This window comes from Lipotes vexillifer, unplaced genomic scaffold, assembly GCF_000442215.2.
Source record: "Lipotes vexillifer unplaced genomic scaffold, Lipotes_vexillifer_v1.1 scaffold71, whole genome shotgun sequence".
Taxonomy (NCBI): Eukaryota; Metazoa; Chordata; class Mammalia; order Artiodactyla; family Lipotidae; genus Lipotes; species Lipotes vexillifer.
The window spans coordinates 5,846,248-5,866,504 of record NW_006793703.1 but is presented as its reverse complement, the minus strand read 5'-3'; the positions used below and the strand labels follow the sequence as shown (position 1 = coordinate 5,866,504).

Below are 20,257 nucleotides of genomic sequence, written 5' to 3'. Positions count from 1 at the left end.
AGGGGACGCGGGTTCATGCCCTGGTTCGGGAAGATCCCGCATGCCGCGGAGTGGCTGGGCCTGTGAGCCATGGCCACTGAGCCTGCGCGTCCGGAGCGTGTGCTCTGCAACGGGAGAGGCCGCAACAGTGAGAGGCCCGCGTACCGCAAAAAAAAGAAAAAAAATAAAAAGAAAAAAAGAAAGAAAGAAATACTTGCTACGTACTTCACAACCGAGGGAGGTGCAGTCTTTAGGGTTTAGAATCTGGCTGCTCAGAGCGTGGGCCGTGGACTGGCAGCATCAGCGTCACCTGGGAACTCGTTGGAAATGCAGAGTCTCAGGCCCCACCCCAGACCTACTGCATCGGAACCTGCAGTTTAGCAAGATCCCCAGGGGATTCATGTGTACATTATATTTTGAGGCGTTCCACTCTGAGGCTGGTACTGCCGTCTGTTGACACTAACCTCACTGTGCCGGCGTCCCGGTTCTCGTCTTTGTTTCACAGTTTGACTTTAGAGCTCTAAGTTGTTCTTTGTTCCTATCTCTTGCTTTGTACCTCATTGCTTTGTGTTCTGTTGTACTATTATGGGATCTGTAGGAAAGGGAAGCTTCCAGAAGAACCACTAAGCCCTGTGTGGCTGGGAGATTGAATCAGGGGAGCAGCTGAGTGGACCCCTCCTAAACTGTCAGACAGCAGGGCCCCAGCAGACCTGGGCATAGGGTAGGAAACCTTCTCAATGGGGAAAAACCCATTTCCAGTTTTTCACTTGAATCTTAAAATCAAATTTAAGATTGGCCTGCTCCCTGTGAAAATGACCCTGAAGATTGACCCTGAGTGGAATCCAAACTGGGAGACTTTTTTTTTTCCATAGTGAGGATGAATTTGTGTTAAGATATTCACAGTTTTTCCACCCAACCCTACCCCTGTGAAAAAGGATGTGTATTTATGAAACAGCTGGATGGGGCAAAATGACTGTGTGTGTGTGTGTGTGTGTGTGTGTGTGTGTGTGTGTGTGTAGCCACAGAATATGCTTTTTTCCTTTGAGATCCTCTGGCTACTTCAAGGAACAAATCCTCAACCTTGCTCACATTAGCAGCATGAGCTAATCAGCTGAAATACCCAGCATAGAATGTTCTTTTATCCTTAAGAGAAAAAGTTGTATTTTAATTAGGTATTTATAGTGGTTACAGAGCAGCTCTTCAAGAGAAGTTTTAAGAATTTGGCCTTCCTTCTAAGGCATAACTGTGTTCAAATTATCCTGAAGAGAGGCTGTATATCAATCTAGTGCAATTTGTGATAAATTTACAACTGGGTTCTGCACAGCAGATTTATAACAACAATTGAGCAGAAGGAAAACGGGTCATAAGTTTTGGCTGCTACAGTCCGGCACCAAAGAGAAGGAAAGAGAATGGTTTAGCCAGGTCAAAAGTCAATAATTTCAACATAAAGTGCTAAAGCTATAGCAAAAACAGTTTATATGGAAAGAAGTTTTTGTTTTTTTTCCTTCTCATCCTTTTCAAAATTAGATATTGGAGAACGCAATGAAGCATCCATACTACAGAGGTCTTATTAAATAATTTGTGTGTTTTCTCAATTTTACAATTGGTCCAAATGGTCCAAATCTTTCCCCACTCCTCCATTATTGAAGGTAACCTCCCCTTTAAGATGACTAAGGAAACACATGGGGAAAAAGAGAGTTCTCCATGAGGTTGGTGACTTAAGAAAGAAAGTTTTGTGAAAGAAGGGGAGGCCAGACACAATTCCAAAGCCAGATGATTTGGGAGAAAACATACATGTTCTAGAAAGATGCAGCCCTGAGGCATGCATTATAGACTGTATTATAGCTGTATTTTATACTGGAACAGAGATCTCTGCCCTGAAAGGAGAAAAGCAATCAAGGCCACTTGAGTCAAAAAGGGTGGTGAGAGATGCGGTCTTACCACACTGAATGCGTGGGTTGTAAAGCATGTATCAAGATAATCCCCAATAGTGAAGGATGGCCTTGGAGTGTCCCTGTATGTGCCAGAAGTTTAGTTCTGTTCAAGGAGAGCCCCTGAATTAGCGGCCTCACCACCGACAATTTCCCATCTTCACTGGTAAAGGATGCTATAAGGCCAACTGCCAACCTGGGCATCACTCTAACCAATAAAGAAGCATTGGCTGGCTCTGTGGACATCACCAGACACTTGGTGTGAAGTGGCCACATCATTTACAAGAAGTACACATCATTTAGAAATGCAAAAGAGCAGGCAGTACTAGTCACTGTTGGATTTATACCTTCAACTTTGGAAAGCTGGGTTTTACAAGTTCAGGGGAAAGGTGAGTGTGATTGCACAGCACAGAATTTGAAAGTGGAGCTCCTAATCTGGAGACCATGGATTCCATGTACATGGGTGGACACACTGTTTTCTGGCCACCCAGCAGCCACTCACCCCACTTCTAGTAACAGGGGTTTAGGGACCCACTCCTCCTCCATATGAGCTCTGAGTGGCTCCGGCGAGGCCCCTTCTGGGCACCAACTCCAGGGATGGGGAGTGACCCAGGTCTAAGCCAATCAGAGCATCATATTCCCCTCAGCCCCGGTGATGGGCTGAGAGGCAGGCGCGTGACCCAGTCTCTATCAGTGAGATGCTGCGAGACTTTCACTGAGAACCCCCAGGACAGAGACTCTTCCTTCATGCTGGACCTGAACCAGCTCTCCACTGCCCCTATCCTCAGCCCATGAAAAGATGAGAGGGACTTAAGGAAAACGTATCAGAGCAAGGGGTCTTCAGCCTAGAGAAGAGTTCTCCTGTCCTGAGTCAAGGAGGTCAGGGGGGCTTCCCTGGTGGCGCAGTGGTTGGGAGCCCGCCTGCTGATGCAGGGGACGCGGGTTCGTGCCCCGGTCCGGGAAGATCCCACGTGCCGCGGAGCGGCTGGGCCCGTGGGCCAATGGCCGCTGAGCCTGCGCGTCCGGAGTCTGTCCTCCGCAACGGGAGAGGCTAAAGCAGCGAGAGGGCCACGCACCACAAAAAAAAAAAAAAAAAAAAAAAAAAAAAAAAGAAAAAAAAAGGAGGTCAGGGGACGCTCCAAAAGAACCGTTCCTAGAGAGACGAGGCAGCCACCTGAGCATGGCGGCCGCCCGCTGATGCAGCACAATTGTTCATTTGCCCTCTCTACCTATTTGAGCAAAGGAAAAGTAACTGGAGAGAGATGTCAGGGCACAGAGAGGGGACAGCAGAGGGAGTAGCCCCTGTGGGTGTGGCCAAGATGTGTGACTCCCGTGTGCCACTCAGATACTGCAAGGCATCATTGGTCAGCTCCAGCCACCTTGCCAGTACCCTGCTTAAGAGGGTTGGCTGCCACCAGGAGACCCCAGCACCCAGAAGCTGTGAGGCAGGAGCCCCTCCCCCATCAGAGAACTGTGGGGATATGGGGTGGTCGCAGGAGTCAGCCCTCTGAATAACGCCCGCATCCGTCCGCTTCATACCAGAGGCCACATACCTTCCTACCACAGGGGAGGGGCTAAGAGAAGCCCCCTTCAGGCAGGATTTAGGGATCTGTTAGAAGCCCCACCCCTGGGAGGAGATGGGGGTACAGGAGACACCGGGGAAGAAGAGGAAGGTGGATGAAGAACAAACCACACACACACCCCCCCCCCACCAGACAGCTTCCTCAGGCCATAGGTCAGCTTGAGCTAAGGGGATGGACAGGCATTGAACTGGATCTGAGACTGAAGTTTTAACCTGGACCAGACTGCTGAACAATTTAAGGCCAAAGGGGACAGAAACCTTTGTGATCTGTCCAAAGTATCATCAAGGAAAGGGGATGAGATTTGTCAGAGCATATTTAAAAGAAATAATTGGAAAAAACACAAAAGGATTCCATGTTCACTTAGTTCAGGCTGTTCAACATACTGGGAGACCACTAGGGGAGATCCTGTCTAAGAACAGAGTGTGCCCAGCATGACTGGAGCTGAGAGAGGGGGAGAGACAGCAACCTGGGTCTCAGTGACGGAGTTTGAGCCCCTGCCTCAAGCCATACCTGAAGCCTTACTCTGGAGTTTTCAGTTACGTGGGTCTGAGCCAGCCTCCGTTGAGTTTTCTATTACTGTCAGCAGAAAGAATCCTGATACAGTGCACATATACATACTTTTTCTTGCGGAGAAAGCATAGCTTTTGTTGGATTCTCTTAGGGCATTGCTAAAAAAAGGGTATGGCTCAGGGAAGAGAAACTCTAGAGCTCAAATCCAGTGACCTCATTGACAAACACAAGGGAAGACCATCTAATGAGATGTGTGGGGCTCTACAGGGATATCATGGGAGAACTAGGTCAGAACATCCTTGGATGTAGGGTCTGGAGCCTGACTCTGGTATTCACTGGCACTCAGAAAATATTTGTTGAATGGAAACCAGCAGGAAAATTATCACAAGTCATACTTTACATGCAAATTTTCAGGAAAATATCTAATGTGTGAACATCTAATCTGCATTTCCATGTTCTGACAGATGGCCCATATTAACAGAACTCTGATTACAGTAAAAAAAAGAAAAGAAAAAAGAAAAAAGAGAACCTGAAAATATTTATTGCGTGTGTACCACGTGCAAGGCTATACAACTTTTAACACTATTGTGACTACCAAATTTATTTTTTAAAAAGACCAGCTCTATATATTCCCATTTCTCAGAGACAGTCCCACCTGTTACCTAGAGAAAGAAAATGACCCAGGGGCTTTCATGGCTAGGGCAGGGCTTTGGATCCTGAGAGTCCAAGGCTGTATTCTCAAGGTGGAACCAGGGACCGCCTGCGTCAGAATCACCTGGGATGTGTATTTAAAATACAGGTTCCTGGGCCCTGGCCCAGACTTATGGAATGAGAATCTCTGCAGGAAAGGCCCTGGACTCTGCATCTTAACAATCTTCCCAGATGATTTGATGTACACTAAAGTTTGAAGAACTTTACCTCCTGAAATCTGTTTATTTTCCCATGGGGGCTCGGTGCCTGGCAGCATTCTGCACCGCCCCATGGGAGGTCGTTCTCTGGGGAAACAAGCCCCCATCCTAGGCTGGGGGGATTTGAAGGAGGCCAGGGTTTAGTGAGATCGTATCACCCTCCTTGAGGTCAAGGTCAGTCTAGGCCACGTCAGAGGTAAGGGGTTGTGTGCGTGAGGGCCTCTGAATGAAGGCCTATGGAAACCCTCCCTGTGCAGGTGAACATAACCAGTGTAGCTGGTGGGACAGACTCCTGGAGTCCCGAGCTCTGTGAATGACACCACACATTCTAGACCTGATTAAGTGCTGCCTTCTGTTGCCCTGGAGAATTTCATTTGGAAGGAGGGATTGTTGTAATAGACATAACTTATTGTTTTATTTGGCAATTAAAGTCCCTGAAGGTGAGAATCATGGCTTCTACCTCTCAGAGCTGTTGTCCCCTCTCCAAGCCACTACCGTGTCCACTACATGGCTGACCGCTCTCTAGATGCTTTCAAAGTCTTTAGTTTGACCTGCCTTGAGACCAGGGGGCTAAATTCCCTCTCCTGCCTTGACTGCCTTCCTGGGATAGCTGTCGGAGCTTCCTCTGGGAGGTCGCTCTCCCAAGTTCTGCAGACATCTGACTTGGGTACAATTGACTCTGGGGGTGGGATTGATTGACTGAAGCCCATGCACGCCCCCATTCCCCTGGCCACAACAGTCCGTTCAAGAATGGGCAGTGACTTAAGCATTCTGACCAGAGTGAACCTGATGACTCTTGCTGAGAATTTGGGGTCACAGGCTCTCTTCTCCGTTGGTTATGAGCAAAGAAACCTGTAGTCCCAGGTGTTCTTAGCAGGCTGCTTGGGGCTTCAAGACGAGGGCACAACTGAGAATGGGACCAGTATGAAGGAAGCACAGCCAAGAAGTGGGGAGAAACTGGGACCTGAGCCTATCTTTGAGCCTCGATAAAGATTTGCTTGAAGCCACATCTACCCCTAAGCTCCTCAGTGATCTGTATTAATAAGTACCTCCCTCCTTTGTATGTGTGTATTTAAATCATTTGGGGTTGGGGTTTTGTTTCCTGCCCTAACTGCATCCTAATATACCTTCAGCTCCCCTTATCTCTCTTGCAGGAATGTACCCCAGTCATCTTTGGTCCTTCCTCCTTGACCTCCTCAACTGAAAAAATCCCACAACTACCTATGAAATGGGGTGAGACGGGTGGTGGAAGTGGGTAGTAGGGTTAATGCATTCATGGCTTGTTGAGACTCCATATGCCCAAAGAATATTGATTAATAGATCAACGTCAACCTAGAGGGAAGACCTGTCCCGCTCAACATTTTAATCAATGACTTGGATGAAATAGGAGACATGCTTAGCAAGTCTCAGATGACACAGAGCTGGAGGAATTGCTAATATGACAGATGGTAGAATCAGGATTCGAAATTATTTTGGCTGACTTGAGCAATAATAAGGATAAATCTAAACTCTTGCACCTATGCTCAGAAAATCAATGGTCCAAGCAGTGGACTGGGGACACCGGGCTTGGCGGATGTCATAACGTCACAGAACTTTACGTGGACCATAAGCTCATGGTGAGCCAGAAGTGGAGGCAATTAGTAACACAGGTAGTGCAGTTTTCAAAAGAAAGGCTCACCTTGCATCTACTTTCCCCAGTGGGGTAAAGAAGTGGGATTTCCTGGGAAGGAGTTTTCAGCTCAATATATGAAAAAAATTTCTGACGGTTCCAATAACGGAACAGGCCTCCTCCCAACATTGTGAATGTAATAGTCATTACATCAGAATGTACTAGAAAGATTTCTGTTATGGTGGTCTTCCTTTTAAAGCGCAGAGTTTTTAAATGACTGTCCTTAACAACTCATAAGTCAAAGCAGTACACACGTAAGTACCCAGAGAAAACAGTAGCCGAGCTCAGCACCTTTGGAAGTTTGCTTCCAGTCCAGCAAAGAGCAGCCCCATCTAGAAGGAATACCCGGAATCTGGACTTGGCCCCGTTTTACGTCACTCCATTCACAGACCTATTCCTCAGCACTCCCCCCATCTCCATTCCGGCTTTGACTTGGCCCATCCTTAGGCCTGCTTCTGCCTTCCACTTGGCTCCATTTCCTGGCTCACATCCACCTCCCTGAGCACGAAGACCCCACAGACAGAGCATGGGGAAACCAGGCCTCCTTCCCCATCCCTGATCGTTGACCCTGACTGCCCGGGACTCTGCATCTTCTCTGAGCCAGGCTTGGTTTCATGGACCACCCCAGACCATGAAGGCATGGGACAATTTTTCTTTTCTTTTTTTTCTTTTTCCCTGTTGTTCTGAGCGCTCCATTTTACTTGTTAACCCAGAGAGATGGAGAAGATGGGCCGTGGCACCCTTATAAACTTAGAATGTGATTTTAGCAAGATGGTTATCAAAAATAAGTTTCACTTCTATGAACATACAATCGCATGGACAACTGTACTCACATGTTTCTCGCTGAAATGGTCCACCTCTCTCAGAAGCTTCTTTTGGCAGTCAGGGTTGGTGGCCAGGAGATAGGTGGCGAAAGAGAGAGTGTTGGTGATGATCTCGTACCCAGCAATGAGGAAGATGAAGGCCTGGCCCACCACCTCATCCACAGTCAAAGGCTTGGACAGGAGTCTGGGCTGGTGTTGCTGGGAAGGGTTCACTGCGCATTCAGTGGCAGAGAAGACTTGCCTGACCATGTCAAAGTTCTCCACGCCCACGGAGGTGGTGGAGTGTCGGGCATCCAGGACCATTTGGAGGAAATCTCTCCGCCTCTAAGGAACAAAAGGAGAAAGCGCATATTTTGGCCTTAGAGTCACATAAGAGAGGCTTCTTGGAGCACAAAAGAAGATGTGCACACGCAGCTTTTATTTATTTATTTGTTAAAAATTTCTTTAAAATTTATTATTTTTATTGAGGTAACATTGGTTTATAACATTATATAGGTTTCATGTGTAGGACACTATATTTCCACTTCTTATTTTCTTTTCTTTTCTTTTTTTTTTTTTTGGCTGCGCAGCATGTGGGATCTTAGTTCCCCAGCCAGGGATCGAACCCACACCCCCTGCAGTGGAAGCACGGAATCTTAACCACTGGACTGCCAGGGAAGTCCACATGCAGCTTTTAAAGAGCTCGAGAGGAATGAGGATTTTCATTGCAGGGTTGTCTGAGATGGAGAGAACCTGGAACCCCCCTGCCCATCCCTCACTGAGGCACTGGTTCAGAGACTAGCGCAGCCAGCAGCAGACTGGGATGAGGCTGCTCTATCTGGGCTGAGTCAAGAAGATGTTAAGCCACTTCAGTTAGTAAAAAGAGCAAGTTGCAGAACAGTATGCATAGTAGAATTTCATTTCTGTAAGAACAGAACATGAACAATATCTTTAATTATGTTTGTCCATGCATAGAAAATGTTTAGCAACATCCATACCCCACAGTTCACAGTGAGCTGAGGAGCTGGGAAAACCAGGGGGGCTTTTATTTTATTTTTTTTACTGTATCCGTGTTTGTATTGTTGGCTGGTTGGTCTTTCCAGCAAGAAAGCAACTGAAGCGTCATATGGATTTAAATCAAAGCACGTGCTCCACTGTTCACTTCCCTACCATCCAGGGCTTACTTCTGCGCCATGTGTTTCTCACAGCAGGGACTTAACAGGACCTGGGGGCGGGGGAGGGAACTAGCTTTGGTAAAGCCTGTCTTCAAAGTCTCCAGTCTGTATTTTGCATCCATTAGCCTAGACTCCTCATGTGGGTTCTTTTTATCCTCAGTAATCTCTTACCCCATTTAAGTGCTTAGAGGTTTCTTACCATTTTCCCTACCTTCCTTATCAGCAATCTGCACATTCTTTATATTTTTACTACCCCTAATTGTAGCAATGGAAGTGTTTATGTATTGCTTTAGGGTTGACAAAGTGTGTACCTGGCACATCCCATCTTTGAACAGCTCTTTGATGTGATGAGTGACAACCAGTATGTTACTCTTTTCTGAAGTTTATGGGACTCAACAGCATAAGGGAGGACATTAGAACCACCAACAGAAACAACGATAATTTCAGTACTTTACTTGTTGTATCATTTTCTCAACCGGTTGGCTTCTGAATTCCTATTGCATTAATAATCTATGTCACACACATTAGCATCTGTTAAGGTGGTTGTTATGTCACGTGGGGTTGCTTGCGTCTCCAGGGCAGGATCCTGCCCCACCCCACTCGCACACCATGCCTGTACTGTGCCGAGCACATGTTAGCTATGCAATAAATAACTCCACAGATAAACATGCAACGCCCTAAGTGCATTTTGAGGAAGGCTGTGCTGGATCTGCTCTCAGCTGCGTGCTGCTTGGAGCAGGAACCTTGGAGACATGAGACATTTGCAGCTCTACTGCTTCCCAGCTTTGTGGCCTTGGCAGGTGTCTGCTGAGATTCCAGCAGGGCTCCCGGCTAAGCCTGTGGGTGGCAAGAACCTTGAGACTTAGGAGGCAAGGCCTCAGTGTCCTGCCAGTCTGCTCGGGTGGGAATGGCTGAGAGAATGGCCCTTTCCACCCTCTTTCCACCCTAGCCCTACTCATTCTGCTTTCCAAATGGCATCCCCAAGGGCTGGCTTTCCACCAGCTGCCTTCCTGTTGCCTGGTCAACAACTGGGACTCTAACCCTGGTCCCGGGGCAGGGCACGATGGCATGCGTGGGAGGTGAGCATCCTCTGCTCTGTCGGCTCCTGGATGCTAGCTGGGGACCCCAGAGCATCCCCGGGCTCTCTCTTGGCTGGCACGTTTGAAACTCCTCGGGTGCGGTACAGCTGTGGTCCCTGAGGCTTGCTTGTGGCTTTGCTGGAGTCATGTGCGGGCAATGATGGGAGGGAGGGCACAGGCACATCCACACTGTTGGGTTTTCCCCGTGGCAGAACTGCAGCTGGCAACCTTTCCTCTCATCCCAGCTCAGCCAGGCTGCTTCAGGGCTATGGAGCCTTACAGAAATCTGTCTTAACCTCCAGCTCCAGAGGCCAGAGGAAAGGGCTGCTCTCTGGGGCCTGTGCTCTGGAGAGGAGCATTAGTTTAGATGGGTTTCTTTTGTTTGCACTGCATCACGGAGGCTATTTGAACACTGCCCATTTAGGACTGCAACAGTGCTGGTTTATGGTTATATCCAAGAAAAATATGCACCCTGATAGATGTAGGTGTCTAATCCACCCATCGGCCAGAGCTTAGAAAAATATTTACCTTTTAACATCTGTGCTGCATTTTCCACTGCGCAAACACACATCTGCTTGATGGAATGTCTACAGAGTTTAGATGGGTTTAAAGCAAGTTTTCTTAGTAACCATATAGCTCTGTCTTGACACGGGCAGTCCTGGATTTGTGGTTGGGAGGTTTTTCTCAGATCAACTCACTGTTTGAAACAAATAGCTCTCGAGTTTATAAAAGGAAAAGCTTGAGGCAATCCCAGTAACTGGATCTTTAATAACCCCTCACCTCTTAGTAAGCTATGTGGTGCAACAGGGTTAGAATTTTCAGCCTGATTCTACAACCAGTGGGTTTCAGGCTGGGGGTGGGGTGTGTGACAAACCCCACATGCATGAAGGAGGACCTTCACCGCAATACTAAGGTTTGAAAATGGGACTTCCCTCGCCGTTCCTTCCCCAGGCTCCATCCTCACCCTGGAGAGGCATGAACCTGGATGAGAACGGTCTGTGCTTTTAGACGGCAGAGCTGGGCCAGGGACACCAGGGAGCTGATCCTTCCCACACCTCTAAGGGCGGCAGGTTGAGTTCTCAGTGGTTTGGGCCAAAGGGCTGTGAGCTTGTCTGTGAGCTTCCGTCACCCTCTGGTCTAGGACACCTTGGCTGCACAGGATCCAGAAAGTGAAGCCGGGCAGGCCGAGGCTGTGCCTGAGGCTGCTCTGTGCACCCGGCCACTAACTGACCCCTGATCTCGCGCTCGGCCAATGCTGCAACACTGGACCTCCATCCACCCCCCCTTGGTGACCCCCCACCCCCGAGCTGCCCAGTCTTTGAGAAAACACGCCACAGCTATATCTAACACAAGTCAGCTCAGGAAGAGACATTTCAGCCTTGTTTTTTCCTTTTGAGTGATTTCCTTGACTGCAGTAAGGCCCATAAAGAATTGCATTATACATGCATGAGCATATGCAATATTGAAATTACTTTCCTTAACACCGAAAATTCCTATTTCTATTCTCAGCCAAGTTCAGTCAACAAATATTTACTCGATTCCTACTGCGAGCCAAGCATAGGGCAAGTCTTCAAGGAGGAAAGAAATTTCTAGGTCTCGGTGAATCACGCGCAGGCCCTCAACTGCGCATTTTGCAGCAACGCCCTCCACGCAGAAAGGGAATGTGGGGTTGGTGACAGCTGCCTGAACTCCCCTCTAATGATGATGCTGTTTGTGCTGTAAAGCTCCATCTTGCTGTTTTTCACTATAAAGAATACACTGATGAAAAACACGTGGGCAAATTTACCTAGAAAGTTCTCTGAGGCTGCCCCTAACCTGGGCTGGGAGTGGTGCTGGAAATAGGGAGGCCCGTGAGCTTGGGGGAGGACAGCTTGAATTCTACTCGCCTGGGTCAGAGTGTGGACAAATTGCTCTGGGCTTCTCCCCACCGCCCTTCCTGCTTGCTTTCACCTTTCTCTCCTTATTTATATACCCCTCCTCACTGCCCCGCCTCGGCTGCCCCGGCAAGCTCTAAGTGGTAGGCCACCGAAGGACAGCATGGCGTGGGTGTGTGGGGTTGGGACTGGAGGGAGAGAAAACAGACAGCGATGCCAACTTAGCTTCTGTTCCATTTCGATGCTGTGTCCTATTAAAATACGTTACCTCTTCTGCTGCTTGCTGGTCCCGCAAGGCAATCACATTCCTAATGAGTTTGTTAAAAAAGCCATTCAGTTCATCTCGGTTCTTATTGGGCAAAATCCGGGCCAGTGGGACCATTATGGATGGAAATGATACTTGAAAGAGAAAAACAAAAGTGGCATTGAAAAGGGGGTGAGAATAAACCAGGGCTATTAGATGCCTTTTGCCAGGAAGCAAGCCCTGGCCTTGAATCAGTCTTTTGAAGGCCTGTCTTCCCCTCTGCACTGCTGCTGCTCAGAGCAGGGTTCTATCTTATTCTACCTCGGGACCCCTTACCCTTCCTTGCACATAGTAAGCACTTGGTAAACGTCTGTACAGTTGAATCCCCACTTCCGTCTACCCCTCAAGTCTCAGGCTTATAAGTTAGTTTCCCAGGTCCCAGAGATGAGGGGCCAAGATCTTTGTGCTTCATCAGGAAAGAACAGATTGTAGGCCATGTTTCAAGTCTTAGCAAGTGGTAGAAGCCGATCTACTTACTTAGCTTTCTGGTCATTTGCACTTTTTTTTTTTCCTTTGGATCATTTTCCCCAGAGCTGCCACCTGAATTGTTTCTAAGAGCTGCCACTGCAGCTGCTGACAAGGATGCTGGCCTCGTCCCCTGTGGGCACATCCCTTACCGTGCCATGTGCAGCCTGTGCCCTTGCCACCATGCCCTGGGCATGACAAGCCTCCATGACGAGGCTCCCTGGGTCAGGGACACTTGGCCCTTCCTGGACGGTAGCCTGGGCCGTGGGCCAAGCCCGGCTCTGGGGAGCTCAGCTCAGTTCAGCTCCTCAGCATTCACGGTGGGCCTACTGTGCACAGGCATGTGTGGGAGCCGGGGGAGAGGACCCTAATGGATCCACGCCGGTCTCAGGATGCTCTGCCCCTTTTCAACAGCGGGAGCCTGAACCAAAATGACACAGCAGGGAGAGAGGGCTTGGAGTGGCAGCAGCCATGGAACAGCGGACCCACCTGCCCTGCAGGGCGCTCCATGGTTGATGGCAAGGGCATTTCCCTGGAGTGCAGAGGGTGAGGGGCGAAGGAGGAGGCTGCTTTGACCCCCAGAGCGACAACTCCTACAATGTCAGTGCAGAGCAGATGGAGGTGACAGGGGCTTCCATAGAAATTGACTCAGAAATGGGAATGAGACTAACCAAGGAATGAATAGAATTTACCAGCCCAGCAGAATGGTTAGGAATTATGGCAATAATCAATAACCATAATAACAACACTTCATTGCTTCCATAAAAGCAAGAAGATACCGGAATTGGCCAGAGGGTAAAAACTCACTTCTAAATCAGAAATAAAATAAATGGACTGGTCTCCACAGCATTTGGTAATCTGCTAGTCACCCATCACATATGATTTCTAATTCACTATGCGTTGGCTTCAAGCAGGGAAGTGTTCTAAGGAGGAATTTGCTGGGGGTGAGAAACATGCCCTAGAAAATGAAAGGTTTGGGTTCCAGTCTTGGCTCTGCCTTTCTAAGCCTCAGTTTTCTCATCTGTAAAGTGGGAAGGAGAATGCCTTCCTGATGGGGTGAAAACCAGCACTAACAGAGGCGATGCAGGTGAAGCACTCAGCCCCGTGCACGGCGGCCATGCTCACTAAGGCAGTGATGAGCCAGGCCAGGGCTACCTGTGTTGGTAATAAGTGGCGCCAGACTGGTACAGAGGAGCCTGGGTGGCTCCAGGAAAACAGGGGCCCTGCAGGGCAGACTCCACAGGGTGACTCTCAGAGTCACCTTTCCAGGTGGCAGGGGCTGAGCCGCGAAGCTGCCTGGGGCCACCGGGGTATCACAGGGTCTGCCCAACTTGCCCAATTTACCCCCCCTCCACAGGAGCTGTACTTACAGATTAAAACCAGGATCGGTCTGGGGATGGAGGTTGCAAAGAAGCGCCAGCAGTGCTGCACAAAGGGGTGCTCGGGAGCCTTCTGGGAGTTCACCTGGGCGCCAAAGGCGACACTGGCAACCACGTCTGTGGTGTAGCAGCAGTAGCAGCTGCGGGAGAGAGAACAGTTTGGGTTTGGAAAGGACTCAGCCACGGGCCTCCCCATCATACACACTCCTGGAGGGGCACGACTCCATCGTCTACCTGTTTGAAAGGGGAGCTTCTGGCAGATCTGAAGTGAGGTGGTGGGAGGGGAGCCCCCAGGATTAGATCCTGGGGGCATGAGAGCAGAATTTGAGGGGGAAACATAAACACGTAACAGCCGGTCCAGACAAAGATGGGGGAGGGGAGGGAAGAGCGCCTTAGGTGTTCAACTTTCAGCCTTCCCGTAGCTTCAAAGCAGCCTCAGCCAAAACCAAGGCGTACACTTTGCGTTTTCCTCCCCACGAAGGAGAGCAAACACTTGACCCAAAGCCCACGTGCTTTACAGAGGCCTTGCGGGGCCCATCCGAGGCCAGCGTCTAACAATTGATGGATGTACAGTAAGTTGTGATTGACGAAATTAGCAACCTGATTTTCTAGGTTTATTAGCTCCGTCTCCCTCTTCTTCCTAGTGATTTTACAGTTTTCACAAGAGCAACAAACAAAAAGCCAGGGCCCTTTTAGGCTCAAATAAATACAAGACAAACTTTGGTACCAGCTTCATGAACATATGTATATTATTATAGGAAACACACATTGCACTTTAGAAACAAACACAAGGAAAAGCGTCTGGCAGCAGCTTCAGAAAAATTAACCTCTTAGGCTCTAGGAAACCTGCCCCCCAAATGGCCATTTTAAGCTAGAATAATTCTTTTTTTGCTATGTCATAGGGGAAGTCAGGTTGCTTCTAAAAAGGCTCACAACTGGGTGTTCATATCCTTTTATAATGAAAAGGTCTATTTTTGTGGCTTGAGGTAGGCACATGCTTAGTTCCTTTTCTTCATAAATTCTATAACCAATCACTTATCGCTAAGGACTACACGACATTTCCTCCAGGTGACGTCTTTTACTTTGACTGTTTTTACTGAAAACATTTCTGTAATTGATGACACATTTCCCTGTGACAGCAAAAACAAAAATTCGACTACTGAATGTGATTTCGTCTGATCCTAACTGTTGACGATGTAAAGGTTTTAAGAGTTGTTTACTTTGCTTTTATGGCTGCTGGGCCCATCTTATCTTTACCCAGCTCACCATCTCATGACCAGAGAGAGTTTAGTAAACAATACGGTAGGATGTAAATGCTGGTGATGATTATGTTATTATTTTATTAACAATGATAATAAGAGCGAGTTGGCTTCTGGCTAATCTGCTGTGCGACTCTTCATCTGGTATAAACCATAATTTAGCACAGGACAATTAGGCAAAAAGCCAGACAGTCAGTCTTTTCAACTGAGGGCCCACCGCTAAGTCATGGCTTCTGGCCTGAGGGGTGCCACCGTTTTTCTTGAATTAAAAATGCATGGACTCCTCCCCACCCCCACCCCCCGCCCAGGACCCTGTCCTTCCTGCCCCGACATATCTTGCCCACTCCTGGGTCTATAGAGGTCGGAGGGCAAGTCCACCCACAAAACACTGCCCACTCAGGGCCCCACCAAAAAGCCACAACCCCCTGGGCTTCGTCTGCTTTTGCTTCACATTTTCCGTGGGTTTCATTTCTTCTTCTCAGTCCACCCATACTTTTAGGAGCTTCTAGCATTTCCATAGTTTGCTGGTCCCAAGGTAATTGTCTGGCAATTACGTACAGTTACAAGAAGCAGCAAATCAAACACGTGATTTCTCATCTGTAATGTAGCCATGCAGCGCCCTTACCTCTGGATGTCGAAAGCGTCCCTGGATTCTGCATAGTGCTTTAAATGGGCCAGGAGCAGGTTGCAGGCTTGGCTGATTAGAGGCATCATCTGATAGCAGATAACAAAGGTGTAATTAGGACACCATGCAGGGAGCACACCTAAATTAGCTGCAGATGAAGAGGTTATGTGTGGTGCTTCCTGGAAAAATGGTCCTCATTTCGAATGTACCTTTCATGCACCTAAGATTCAAGAGGAAGATCTAAAATTCACAAGTATTATAAAATACAATTTTGCTGTAAACGTCTATTTTAGCTTAAGCAATCTGGTTTTTTTTGAAAGCAAAAAGAAGGAAGGATTTAGAGTAAATACTGTGAAATAATTATGAAAATGATCATTAAATGCTTAGAAATGAGACTCAGTACTCAGTTTCGTGACATTTGGTTAGCATTAGAGAGTAAATAGACCACAATCCATATGTACCAACTCTGGAATTAGCCCAAATCCCTGTTTGCTTGGTTCCAATTATACCTTAGATCCTCCACTAGAATATAGAATCTCAGTATTGAAAGGAACCTAAGGTCATCCATTTCAACTTCTTTTTCAGTACAAAAGTCATTTTTACAGCTTGTGGATGGATGGTTATTCACTTCTGCTTAAGCTGTTCAAACGTGCAAGTATAGGGAACCCTTGACTTTAAAAGCCTTCAGTGCCCATGCAGGACAACTACTGAATTTCTTTTTTTAATACTAAAATGTCTTTATTATGGAAAACACCTAACATACACACAGAAAGAAAGAATAGTATTATGAACATTCATGTAGCTGTGATCCACCTTCAACAAATTTAGGTCTCATTTTGGCTACCCACCACATTGACCCCAAAAGTCCGGCTTGAGTGGGTGAAATTCTTTGTGGAGCCTGATGGGCACGCACGTGACCTTTTATTCTCTCCTGTATGTTTGAAAAGCCAAGTCGGAAACGACGAGGGGAATCTTTTTTTTTTAAACATCTATTTATTTATTTTAAACATCTTTATTGAAGTATAATTGCTTTACAATGTTGTGTTAGTTTCTGCTGTATAACAAAGTGAGTCAGCTCTACGTATACATATATCCCCATATCTCCTCCCTCTTACGTCTCCCTCCCACCCTCCCTATCCCACCCCTCTAGGGGGTCACAAAGCACCAAGCTGATCTCCCTGTGCTATGCGGCTGCTTCCCACTAGCTACCTATTTTACATTTGGTAGTGTATATATAAGTCCATGCCACTCTCTCGCTTCGTCCCAGCTTACCCTTCCCCCTCCCCATGTCCTCAAGTCCATTCTCTACGTCTGCATCTTTATTCCTGTCCTGCCCCTAGCTTCATCAGAACCAGTTTTTTTTTTTTTAGATTCCATATATACATGTTAGCATATGGTATTTGTTTTACCCTTTCTGACTTACTCTACTCTGTCTGACAGACTCTAGGTCCATCCACCTCACTACAAATAACTCAATTTCGTTTCTCTTTATGGCTGCGGAATCCTTTTAACCAGTGTACGTTATGGACAAACATTGTAGCTAAAGCAACATGCTGTGATACATTGTTCTGAGCATTTCTTATGGAAAACATACTTTGAAATGTTACTTATGTTTAGAGTTTACTTTTTTGACAGCAAAATATCAGTTCCTGAGATCAGGAAAGATTTTTGTCTGTTTGTTCATTTTTGTATCCCCAGCACTTAGAACAGCACTTGGTATATAGTAAAAATGGAAACAGCATTTCAGGTGCAATCCCGTAAATCGTAAATGGATCCCTTCCCTGCAAGTCAGTCGCAAAGCCAGGGGTACATGTTGACTTTTTGAGAAGACACATAACACAGACAAATATTGACGTTCAGGTCAATGAAAACCACAAGGTTTTTTTCCATGAGTCATCATCACGTGCAGTTGATTTTTTGACCCTCGAGGGTCCATTCATTGGAAAGGCTTTACACTGACCTAACACGTATTGCTGTAGAAAGTTGTCCTGCCATCTGTTCTGAGCAGATCCATCTCTTACCTGCCCTGAGACAGTCAGGTGACTGGAGAGGCCCAGCACGGGGCCAGCCTGGGCTGCTGCTGCCCGAGGCTGGAGGTTCACACGGTCTCGTTGGACCCCTCCCTCCTATGGCCCCCTCCAAGCCAGCCCCATGTGCTCTGGGATGTAAGGAAAGTACTGTGTCCCCAGGGACCCCACTGCTGGCTGTGGGAGTTGGTCCTGAGAAGCAGAAGGGCGCCCCTGTTGAGTGAGACTGAGTGAGCTAGTCTGAGTTCAGGGCTCCATGGCCCGGGGTGGGGACAGTAGCCTGGGTGGCACCTATGGGCAGCTGGGCAGCAGGTCAAGGAGCAGATGTGCAAAGCAGAACACACCTACACACCCAGTGGAGGGATGGCAGAGCGTCCGAGACCCTCCCCTTGTATTTTGTTGCCGGGACTCTTAGAGGGAGTATCTGGAGAGGAAATCTGGGGAAAAGGAACTTTCTGCTCATCAAGCCATAAGGGCTTAGAGCACTGGGGTGATTGTACTCAGTGTGGGTGGACCAAGTGTGTGCTCACACATTCAAATCTCATCTCCTGTGTCCTTGGCTATTTCTTCTTTGTTCCATTTGAAATTTGGTCAGTGTGCCTTCTAAGCCTTTAGTTTGTCGCTATGTACACAGGATCGGACACAGAGCTGTGGCCCTCCACTAGACTTTAGGCAGCCACAGAATTGGTCAGTATCACTGTTTCCAGCTCTTTGGTCAGCTGTGCATGAACCTAAATAAATATCCCACCAGGCAGCATCTTATCAATGTCAGTGGCAGAGGACTTGTCAAGTAATTTGCCAAAACAGAAGTATAATTTACCTCATCTACCTATCCTGAAGTCCACTCAAAAAAAAAGAAAAAATGAGGATGACTATCCTGAATTACTATCTTGGTAATTCTGAGTGGATGCTTATGACTGCTGCATTCTTTTCTAAATTCTCACAAGCAATCAATTTAATAATCCATCAGTACAAAAGTGTGGGCACATGGGTCACTTCTAGTAGCCTCTAGGCTTTTACTCTCAGTAAATCTCTGACTAACTTAATGCTGGAGAAGTTAGTACTATCTAAGTCACATTTCTATGACTAGCTCACTGACTACATTTCTTCCATTATTTTAATAAAATTAGCGGTACAAGTGAACTATACTTTAATGCAGTCTCATATACCAAAACGTCTTTTAGATTTATTTCAGAGGGATAGTAACATGGTGAAATGAAGAATACTGTTTGAAAGGAAGTCTCTTTAGATATCAAGCTTGAAGCTTCTTTCATGCAACAAAACTGGGATGCAACATAAAATTTGATTTACACGCAACTCTTCAGAAGCATGCCCTGTTTATAAAGAGGGGTCTCTCCATATTGAATCCAATCGTATGCCTGGACAGTGCAAAGTGGAGGCTGGACCAGCTGCCCACCATCAGTTCTTCTGTGTGCTTGTGATTAGGATGCTTTGTTGTCGGCTGACGTGATTATAATTTCTACCACACTCTGCCTGCTGTCTGTTGAACTGAATGGATAATGACATTTTTATTTAGGTTAATGTGATATGAGATGGGGCATGTAATATGAAAAATGTTTTAAAAAGCAATGCAGAGAAAATATTGTAAGACACTGGAGCATGATCTGTATGTTGGACAATGCCATCACTTCAGGTTTTCTTCCTTGCGTTATACCCAAGCAGTTATGGAATATTTACTCTTACACGAGTTGCATACAAACAAAAGCTCTCTTTGATGGGCTTGCAATCATCTTTATACAATCCACAAACCCCACAGTTATTCCCCTACATTTGCAGACAAGCAGGCATAGGTGGCTTGTGCAAACACACATGCACAGATGAATGCACAATGCTATCATCACACAGATCTTAACAAAAGACTCTCATTTGGTTGTTCTGTTTCATCTTCTTTGTAGGATAATGAGTGAGTTCTATTTTTGTTTTTTCCACATTTTTTTCATAATGCACATATGTTACATTCATAATCAGAAAAAATATTAATGTTATTAATTTTTAAATTAATGATTAAAAAGAATGATTTGGGGGAAGGATTATAGTCCAGCAGCCAAGCCTGGGGATAAAGTTTCCCATTTTGCGTCTCTCACCTCTCACATTGGTTATCTTTTATTTATTTTTATTTATTTATTTATTTATTTATTTATTTATTTATTTATTTTTGGCTGTGTTGGGTCTTCGTTTCTGTGCGAGGGCTTTCTCTAGTTGCTGCGAACGGGGGCCACTCTTCATCGTGGTGCACGGGCCTCTCACTGTCGCGGCCTCTCTTGTTGTGGAGCACAGGCTCCAGACACGCAGGCTCAGTAGTTGTGGCTCACGGGCCTAGTTGCTCCGCGGCATGTGGGATCTTCCCAGACCAGGGCTTGAACCCGTGTCCCCTGCATTGGCAGGCAGACGCTCAACCACTGCGCCACCAGGGAAGCCCCCTGGTTATGTTTTTTATAGATGATGCTGAGTGTACGGATGGTCAGCTTTTTGGTAACTAGCAGTAACCATCAAGGGAAAAGCACCATCCTCAGCCTGGGAAGGAAATTCCCCAAGGAAGGAAGTCCTTGCTCACCTGGAGTTTACTGTATAATTGCTTAGTTTCAAAAAAAAGGGGGGGGCTTCCCTGGTGGCGCAGTGGTTGAGAGTCCGCCTGCCGATGCAAGGGACACGGGTTCATGCCCCGG

At 47.0% G+C, this 20,257-nt stretch overlaps 1 protein-coding gene across 1 annotated transcript in view; it reads right to left on the bottom strand.

Moving 5' to 3' along the window:
• TBXAS1 (thromboxane A synthase 1) overlaps positions 1 to 20,257 on the bottom strand; it is a 152,736-nt gene that overhangs the window by 44,454 nt on the left and 88,025 nt on the right. Inside the window, exons 6-9 of the mRNA XM_007466614.1 lie at positions 15,544 to 15,632; positions 13,651 to 13,799; positions 11,780 to 11,910; positions 7,414 to 7,728 (exon numbers count right to left, since the gene is read on the bottom strand). Coding sequence (XP_007466676.1) covers positions 7,414 to 7,728; positions 11,780 to 11,910; positions 13,651 to 13,799; positions 15,544 to 15,632 — 684 coding nt within the window. The remainder of the gene's footprint in view (positions 1 to 7,413; positions 7,729 to 11,779; positions 11,911 to 13,650; positions 13,800 to 15,543; positions 15,633 to 20,257) is intronic.